This window comes from Rhinopithecus bieti, unplaced genomic scaffold (genome assembly GCF_001698545.2).
Source record: "Rhinopithecus bieti isolate Rb0 unplaced genomic scaffold, ASM169854v2 scaffold_5132, whole genome shotgun sequence".
Taxonomy (NCBI): Eukaryota; Metazoa; Chordata; class Mammalia; order Primates; family Cercopithecidae; genus Rhinopithecus; species Rhinopithecus bieti.
Window position 1 is genome coordinate 2,766,192 of NW_016804791.1, and position 9,980 is coordinate 2,776,171.

The following is a 9,980-nucleotide window of genomic DNA, read 5'->3' on the forward strand; positions in this document are numbered from 1 at the left end:
CACATCCTTCTTCATATGGCAGCAGGAAGGAGAAGTGCCCAGCAAAGCAGGAAGCCCCTTACAAAACCATCCCATCTCGTGAGAACTCACTCACTACCAAGAGAACAGGATGGGGGATACGGTCCCCATGGTCCTGGTCCCCACCGGGACACATGGGGATTATGGGAACTATGATTCAAGAGGAGATCTGGGTGGAGACACAACCAAACTACGTCACATACTAAAGGGCAAAAAACATAGTTTGAAGAGACAGAGCAAGCATTAGTACCAGACTCAGATATGGCAAGGATGTTGGAATTATCAGACTAGAAATTTTAGAAAGGATTCCATATGCAAAGGATTCCAATGGAAAAGGAGACAGCATGCAGGACCAGACAGGAGATACAGGCATAGAAACAGAAATTCTAAGAACCAAGAAGAACAAAGCAAAAACACCAACAAAACAGAGAATGCCTTTGGTGTCTTATTGGCGCACTGGACAGAGCTGGAGAGAAAAATCTCTGAGCTGAAACTATCTCTATACAGTAACCACCAATACTAAGAAGCAAAGAGAAAAAAGACTTTATAAAAAAAAAACAGAATATCCAAGAACTGTGGAATGATTACAAAAACATGTAAGATATATGTAATCGGACATGTCAGAAGAAGAATAAAGAGAGAATGGAACAGAAGAAATACTTGAAGTAATAATGACTGAGAAGTTCTCCCAGATCAACGCCAGGCACCAAACCACAGATCCAGGAAACTCACAGAAGACCAAGCAGGATAAAAGTCCAAAAATCTATACCAAGGCATGTCATTTTCAAACTACAGAAAATCAAAGGTTTTTTAAAATACTGAGAAGCCAGATTTTTATAGCTAAAGATAAGTATATGTCTGTTTTAGATATTCATAGATACTGAAATGGTTTCAGTAACATGTCATTTTCTAAAAATATCAAAATACTTGAAAGGTGTGTGCTATGGTTTGAAGGTCTGTACCCTCCAAAACTCATGTTGAAATTTAACTACCATTATATCAGTGTTAAGAGACGGGACCATTAAGAGGTGATTTGGCCATGAAGGCTCTGTCCTCATGGGCAGGATGAATTCCATTATTTGATGCCTCTTGTCTCTTGGCCCTTCCACCTTGGGATGCCTTCCACCATGTGTTGTCACAGCAAGAAGGCCCTCACCATATGTAGTCATCTTAATATAGAACTTCCAAGCCTCCAGAAATGTGAGTCAACAAATTTCTGCTCTTCACTTATACGCTGACGGTGGGAATGTAAATTAGTTCAGCCACTGTGGAGACAGTCTGGAGATTTTCCAAAGAACTAAGACTTGAACTACCACGTGACCCAGCAATTCCATTACTGGGTATGTACCCAAAGGAAGATAACTCATTCTACCAAAAAGACACGTGTACCTGTATGTCTATCCCTGCACTGTTCACAATAGCAAAGACAGGGAATCAATCTAGGTGCCCATCATTGGTGGACTGAATAAAGAAATGTAATATATATACACCATGGAATACTATGAAGCCATAAAAAAGAATAAAATCATGTCCTTGGGCCGGGCACAGTGGCTCATGTCTGTAATCCCAGCACTTTGGAGGCTGAGGCAGGTGGATTGCCTGACGTCAGGAGTTCAAGACCAACCTGGCCAACATGGTGAAACCCTGTATCTACTAAAAATACAAAAATTAGCCAGACATGGTGACAGGCGCCTTAATCCCAGCTACTCAGGAGGCTGAGGCACGAGAATTACTTGAGCATGGGAGGCAGAGGTTGTAGTGAGCCTAGATCGCACCACTGCACTCCAGCCTGGGTGCCAGAGTGAGACTCTGTCTCAGAAAAAAAAAAAAAAAATTACGTCTTTTGCAACAACATGGATGCAGCTGGAGGCCATTATCCTAAGCAAAGTAGCACAGAAACAGAAAATCAAATACAGTATGTTCTCACTTATAAGTGGGAGCTAAAACTGGGAATACAAGTATATAAATAGGAGAATAATATACATTGGAGAATATAAGGAAGGGGAAGGAGGGGGTGATGCAAGGGCTGAGAAACTACCTTCTGAGTACTATGCTCACTTCTTGGGTGACAGGTTCAATCATACTCCAAACCTCAGCATCACACAGTAGACCCCTGTAGAAAACCCACACATGTACCCCCAGACTCTAAAATAAATGTTGAAAACAAATTAAATAAATTTGAAGAAATAAAAAGAAATTTGTGTTCTTTATAAATTACCCACTTTCAGTTATTCTGTTATAGCAGCACAAAACAGACTAAAATAAACACCTTACATATAGAGGAACAAAGAATCATAGCCAACTTCTCAGAAGCCATGTACAAGAGAGTGGAATGAAATAAAGTACTGAGAGGAAAAAAAAAACCTACTAATCTGGAATTCTGTACCCTGTGAAATTACCCTTCAAAAGTGAAGAAAAAATAAAGACTTTTTCAGGAAAACAAAAATTGAGGAAATGTATTGCCAGTAGACCTGCCCACATGAAATGTTAAAAGAAATTCTGTCGAGGGAAGGAAATGATAAAGGTTAGAAACTTAGATCTACGTAAAGAAAGAATGAAAATCAAAGAAGGAATAGACGAAGGTAAAATAAAAACTTTCGTTTTTCTTATTCTTAATTGATCTAACAGCTAATAGTTTGTTCAAAAGACTACTAATAGTATCAATATATTTAATTATGTATGTTTATGTATAAGCTAAATAAATGACATAAGAGAGGGAGCAGGGACCGGGTACAGTGGCTCAGGCCTGTAATCCCAGCACTTTGGGAGGCCGAGGCAGGTGGACTGCCTGAGCTTAGGAGTTCAAGACCAGCCTGGGCAACATAGCGAAATCCCATCTCCACACAAAATACAAAAAGTAGCTGGGCATGGTGGTGCATGCCTGTAGTTCCAGCTATCTGAGGGGGTGCTGAGGAAGGAGGATGACTCGAGCTGAGGAAGTCGAGGCTGCAGTGAGTGGTGTTCAGGCCACTGCACTCCAGCCTGGGTGACAGAGCGAGATCTCATTTCTAAAACAATTTTTTTTGAAGAGAGGGAGCAGGAATTAAAAGTATTTTGTTATTCTAAGTTACTTACTCTACCTGTAAAGCAGCAAAGTGTTGAGAGTAAACTTGGATTCGTTTTAAATGTATATTGTAAACTCTGGGACAGTCACTAAAAAAGGAACGGGTTCATTTGAAATGTATATTGCAAACTCTGGGGCAATCACTAAAAAAGGAGATATATGTATATCATATATATATCTGATATGCTAATGAAAAATGAAATCATACAAAATGCTCAATTAAAACCACAAAAGGCAGAAAAACAGTGAAAGACAACAATCAGAACAAAGAACAAGGGAAGAAATAGAAAACAGATATGATAAATATTAACCCGACTATATCAATAATCACTCTGAATGTCAATGATCTAAATGCATCCATTAAAAGACAGGGATGGTCCCAGTGGATCAAGACACAAAACCCAACCATATGTCATTCACAAGAAACCCATTTTACATAGAAATAGATTAAATGAACATGGATAGAGAAAGATATACCGTGCTAACACTAATTAAAAGAAAAGCAGAAAGAGCTACATTAATTCTAGATTTCAGGTTAAATGTCACCTCTGCAGGAAACCCTTCTGTATCCATCTGCACACAGGTGAGTCTGTGCTCGGCCCAATCACAGTCAATCGTATAATCATGGGCATCTGTCACTGTCTCACTACTCCATAACAGAAGCTTTACCAAAGTCAGGATCTTATTTACTTGCTCACTGCCTATTACTTCTCATACCAACCCCCAGGACTTAGAGCATAATAATCACGCTAACTCCTGTGTAGAAACTAAATTAGAAGTGGGAAAGAATCGTAGTAACCATGAAGCTAATCCAAAAAAGAGACTGTACACAGGAGTAAATACATATGTAGATGTGTGCACTATATATGATGTACAGACCAACAGTTTGGTGTATATCCTCCATCCATAAAATAGACACATTTGGATTATCTCTGAAAAACAGAAGTAGAAGTGGGAGACTTTTATGTTTTACTCTGTATGATTCTATACGATGTTTTATATAAAACATATCCTTGTATTGCTTCTGTTTAAAAATGAAATGTGCACCGGATGTGGTGGGCTCATGCCTCTAATCCCAGCACTTTGGGAGGCCAAGGCTGGTAGACTGCCTGAGCTCAGGAGCTCGAGACCAGCCTGGTCAACATGGTGAAATCCCGTCTCTACTAAAATACAAAAAAATTAGCTGGGCGTGGTGGCGGGCGCCTGTAGTCCCAGCTACTTGGGGAGGCTGAAGCACAAGAATGGCTTGAACCTGGGAGGTGGAGGTCGCAGGGAGCGGAGACAGCACCACGGCACTCCAGCCTGGGCAACAGAGTAAGACTCCGTCTCAAAAAAAAAAAGAAAGAAAGAAAACGAAAAGAAAAGAAAGAAGAAAGAAATGTGAATACCAGTAGCAATGACACCATCCTGTGGGCACAAGGCACATGTTACACCCTGCAGTACCCCAGTAGCCTCTCTCAGACAACTTGATGGCATGGTCCCACACATCAAATGCTAAGCTAGTGAACCAAAATCATGTCCCCCTGGGGAATACGTATTATGGATTTTATACTACAGATTTACATCCTCTGTATCAATTTCCATGCCAAGTGCTTTTGCGTTCTGTTCATTACTGTTCACAGTTCAGTCTGTCATTTAATTTTGCGCAGCTTTGTGGGTATCCACAATAATTACAATGTTTAATGCTGTCTTTTAAGGTTGGGATAAACACAGCAGTTTAAATGCATACGTTCTGGCCAATCTTTAACTCCCCCTCCACACACATACAAACACATACTCTAGCTGTTATTGTATATATCCTTCATCTTGCTAGCTGTTTTCCTGTTACCTTCCACAGTGTATCTGACAGTGACACTACTATTGATGCTCCAGTAAACAGCTAATCTATGTAGTAAAAACACATGCACTACAATGAATCAAAATGACACACCCACCCACCAAACTCCTGCTCCTCATTCTAATCAGATAATGGCTTTTCTCCTCCTTGAGTGTACTACAAAAGGATGAAGTGGCACTAGAGGAAAAACACTCATAAAACAGGGGAAAAAATGCTTTATTAAGTAAACTGTTTATTAAATGTTTTGTTAATAAACTGTTTAGGTCATTGAGATTAGAAAGCAAGTTTGCCTAGATTTGTGTCAAATAATAGGATAATTTTTCACTTCTCTATGTACTCTGTTTAATCTCAAGTTCCTAGAAACAAAGAGCTGAGCTTCACATGAATAAAACAACCAGAACCTCACCATAAAACAACCTTTCTGGAACGAACACTGTATCACAAGCAGTATTAATGTTTCACTTTTTGCTTTTAGTTACTTCTTGTTGGTAACAATCTTACATAAATCAGGGATCTTTCTAGCTTCGACAAAATTTGTGGATAAAAAATGAAGTGGAAATAATACAGTCATTTTGAAATTTCTTATCCTATTTTAATTAGAAAGTATTATACTGGCTGGGCACAGTGGCCGACACCCGTAATCCCAGCACTTTGGGAGGCCAAAGCAGAAGATCACCAGAGCTCAGGAGTTTAACATCAGCCTGGGCAAACAGTGAGATCTCATCCCCATTAAAAAAATGTTTTTAATTAGCTGGCCATGGTGGCATGTACCTGTAGTCCCAGTTGCTCAGGAGACAGAGGCAGGGAGATCGCTTGAACCCAGGATTTCAAGACTGCAGTGAACTTGATAACACCACTGCACTCCAGTCCAAGAGACAAAGCAAGACTGTCTCCAAAAAAAAAAAAAAACCCAAAAGCCAAGAAACAAAAGAATAATACAATATATAATGGAAAACTAGACCTAATCATAATGTTGGAGCAAGAACAGAATTTAGGTTTAAAAAAGCAGTTAAAAGTCTGAATACCTGGGTTTCATTTCTGAAACTTCAGAGCCTACTAGTTATAGAATATTTGGCAAGTTGGCTGCCTCTTTGTCCTCATTTTCCTTATTAATAAAATGAGCATAATAATAGTACCTAATTCTCACAAGACTCTTAGAAAACCAAATAGAATAAAATACAGTGCCTGGCACACAGTGGATGCCTAATAAATATTAACTCCTATTGTTAGTACAGATTCAGAAACTGAGGCCCACACAGTTTGTATTTTCCCTGAGATAATTTAACCAGCAAATGCCAGAATTAGCATGAGAACCTGGAACCCCGGATATTTTTGTATATTTGATTTCTTTTCCATTAAGACCACTATTTGTGTAGTCTCAAGAAATTACTTTCAAAGGAGAAAATGAGAGAGAAGAAAATCCCTGAGACAAGCATGGCCTCAATTTAAAAGAAGGAAGGAAGAAACTCTGGAGGTGTGTGTGCATCTACAAAACACAAGAAACAAAAAGGATGAGTGGAGGGTGGCGGGGAGGAGGCAAGTGACACAGACACAAAACCTCTAATTAGACTTTTTAATAAGATGTAACTCATGAAGACATAATTATATTTCTTATTAAATGATTAATCATAAGGTTAGAAGAAAAGGTCATGTTGAATGTTAATTATACATCCTTTCAAGAATTTCAAAGATGTTAACAACAGTACTCGTAAATTAACTCAAACTCTTGGCAGGAAATTTGGCATTATCTTTAAAAATTCAAAAGGCATATATTCTTTCAACAATCAATACAATAAAAAGAATTTATCCTACTATTAATTTGGGGAAGTGTGCAAAAACGTGCAAGACAGGATGTGAAGTGCATTGCTGGCAATACCAAATATTATAAAAGTTCTAAGTATTCATCAGCAAAGAAATTGTTATTATGGTCAATTCATGCAATGAAACATATGGGATACAAAATGTTCCTCAAAGTAGATTGTTAAATGAAAAAAAAAAAATCAAAGTACACAAGAATACGTGTCAGATTAACCTATATTTGTTTTTTTAAACATAGGATATAGATATACAAACATGTCTGCACAAGCAAATGCTGCAAAGACACATGAGAAACTTAACAGTGGAAATGAGAATTGAAGTCAGGGGACAATAAGATGGGGAGGAATAGACATTTACTTTCACATAGTAGACACAGACACACACACCCAATTTTTCATCATATATATTTAATATTAGTTTTAACATTTTAATGTCCCTGGTGACCTGTGTGACTCAGCAGGTGAATAACAAGTAAAAGTAAGTTAAAGGCTGTAAAGAAGTAGACATAGACAACAGGTATAGTGAAGGACAAATTTAAATGTAAATAATTTGAAAGCTTCACTTATATATGGCTGAAAAGTCTTACCTGACACTTAGCACTACAGTATTTGGCGACGCGGCACTGAGAGCATCGCATCAGCTTTTCCTTCCTGTGGGGGGAAAAAATTAATTCTGTGTTAAGAAATGAGTGGGAAACATACTACATAGTTGAAGAAAGAAAATATAAGCCAACATACGGACACCAGTATGTTCTGTTTACTCCATTATGTACAGTCCCTTAAGATCTGGATTTTCACACTGATGAGCCTCCTCTTGAACCTTCCATGTGAGACACTGACAGAAAACTAAGTCCTTTGGTCTGACAGAAGATGGCAGGAAGAGGCAGGACTAGCTTGCAGCTCCCGATCACAGACAGAGCAGCGTGTGGGGACTCACACTGTGAATTTTTGATCCAAGAACCACCACAGCAACCAGGTAACGAAGGTAAACCAGGTAACTACTAGGTAAACTAAGAGAATCCACAGACCCTTTGAAGGAACTGTATCGCCATTGCAGGCTCCCTGAGACTCTGAAAAGATGTGAGCCGCTTGCTTGCTCAGCAGGGAGGCTGGTGGTCTGGGGCAAGTTCTCAGTCACAGTCACCAGCTGCCTGGAAACAGACTCCGTGCTGCTGTGGGGACACGGTGGGAGTGAGACCAGCCTTTAAGACTGCCGGCTGCATGGGAGCGGGATGAGGCCTGTGACTGCTGGCTTTCCCCCACTTTCCTGGCGGCCTGTGTGACCCAGCAGGAGCAGCCATAATCCCCCTGGGAACATAACTCCATTAGACTGAAAACCCCATCGCCATCCCAACAGCAGCCGCAGCAATCCCCGCCCAAGGAGAATCTGAGCTCAGACACACCTATCCCTGCCCCCTGGTGGTCTTTCTCTACCAGCCCTGGTTGCCAAAGACAAAGGCCATAATCTTTTGGGAGCTCTATGGCCCTGCCCACCACCTAAGAAACCTGAATACGTAACCAGGCAACCTTAGGGCAAGTTTGCTTCCTCCCTATAGGACCACAGCTGAGGTGTTCCTGAAGGCACCAACTCCTGGCTGGAGGCCAACCAACACAAAACCAGCACACTAAACAAAAACACAACCAAGGACGCCTGTAGAGTCCACTTCACGCCCCCACGACCTCCATTAGATGCCAAGACTCTTAGCAGTCACTCCCCAGTACCAACCCAGAGCCCAGTAGCTCCACTGGGTGGCTAGACCCAGAAGAGCAAAAACAATCACTGCAGTTTGGCTCTCGGGAAGCTCCATCCCTGGGGAGGCGGAGAACACCACATCAAGGGAGAACCCCTTGAAACAAAGGCATCTGAACAGCAGCCCTTGAGGCCCAGATCTCCCCTCTGACACAGTCCACCCAAATGAAGAGGAACCAAAAAAACAAGTCTTGTAATATGACAAAACAAGGCTCTTTAACACCCCCCAAAATATCACACCAGCTCACCAGCAATGGATCCAAACCAAGATAAAATATCTGGATTGCCAGAAAAAGAATTCAGAAGGTTAATTATTAAGCTAATAAAGGAGGCACCAGAGAAAGGTGAACTCCAACTTAAAGAAATCAAAAACCTGATACAGAATATGAAAGGAAAACTCTTCAGTGAAATAGCATAAATAAAAAACGATCACAACTTCTATAAACCAAAGAAACACTTAGAGAAATGCAAAATGCACTGGAAAGTCTCAGCAATAGAATCGAAAAAGCAGAAGAAAGAACTTCAGAGCTTGAAGACAAGGCTTTCGAGTTAACCCAATCCATCAAAGACAAAGAAAAAATAATTTTTAAAAATGAGCAAAGCAAGAAGTTTGGGATGATGTTAAGCACGCAAATCTAAGAATACTTGGTGTTCCGAAGGAAAAAAAAGAAACCTAGAAGTATGGAAACACTATTTGAGGAAATAATCAAGGAAAACTTGTCTGACCTTGCTACAGATCTAGACATCCAAATACAAGAAGCTCAAATACTTGGGAAACTCATCACTTAGGCACACAGTCAAGACGTTATCCAAAGCAAAGACAAAGGAAAGAATCTTAAGAGCTGTGAGGCAAAAGCATCAGGTAACCTATAACAGAAAACCTATCAGAGCAACAACAGATTTCTGAGCAGAAACTGTCAGAGGCATGTGAACCAGGGCAACTCCATCTTGAACAGGAGCCGAGTAAAATGAGGCTGAGACTTACTGGGCTGCATTCCCAGACAGTTAAAGCACTCTAAGTCACAGGATGAGACTCAAGTCGGCACACGATACAGGTCATAAACACCTGGCTGATAAAACAGGTTGCAGTAAAGAAGCTGGCTAAAACTCACCAAAACCAAAAGTAACCAGAGGTCACCGGTCATCCTCACTGCTATACTCCCATCAGTGCCATGACAGTTTACAAATGCCAGGGCAACATCAGGAAGTTACCCTCTATGGTCTAAAAAGGGGAGGCATGAATAATCCACCCCTTGTTTAGCATATAATCAAGGAATAACACACAAAAATGGGCAACCAGCCGGGCGCAGTGGCTCAAGCCTGTAATCTCAGCACTTTGGGAGGCCGAGACGGGCGGATCACGAGGTCAGGAGATCGAGACCATCCTGGCTAACACGGTGAAACCCCATCTCTACTAAAAAATACAAAAAACTAGCCGGGCGAGGTGGCTAATGCCTTTAGTCCCAGCTACTCGGGAGGCTGGGGCAGGAGAAT

General features: G+C 40.6%; 1 protein-coding gene across 2 annotated transcripts in view; it reads right to left on the reverse strand.

Annotated features, from left to right (window-relative positions):
* The window catches only part of SMYD3 (SET and MYND domain containing 3), a 594,032-nt gene extending 586,637 nt beyond the window's left edge, over positions 1–7,395 (reverse strand). For both annotated transcript variants that reach the window (XM_017870421.1, XM_017870422.1), the window contains exon 1: positions 7,324–7,395. In XM_017870421.1, the coding sequence (XP_017725910.1) occupies positions 7,324–7,374 (51 nt within the window). In that variant the 5' untranslated portion in view covers positions 7,375–7,395. The remainder of the gene's footprint in view (positions 1–7,323) is intronic.
* Positions 7,396–9,980: the final 2,585 nt, after the last annotated feature.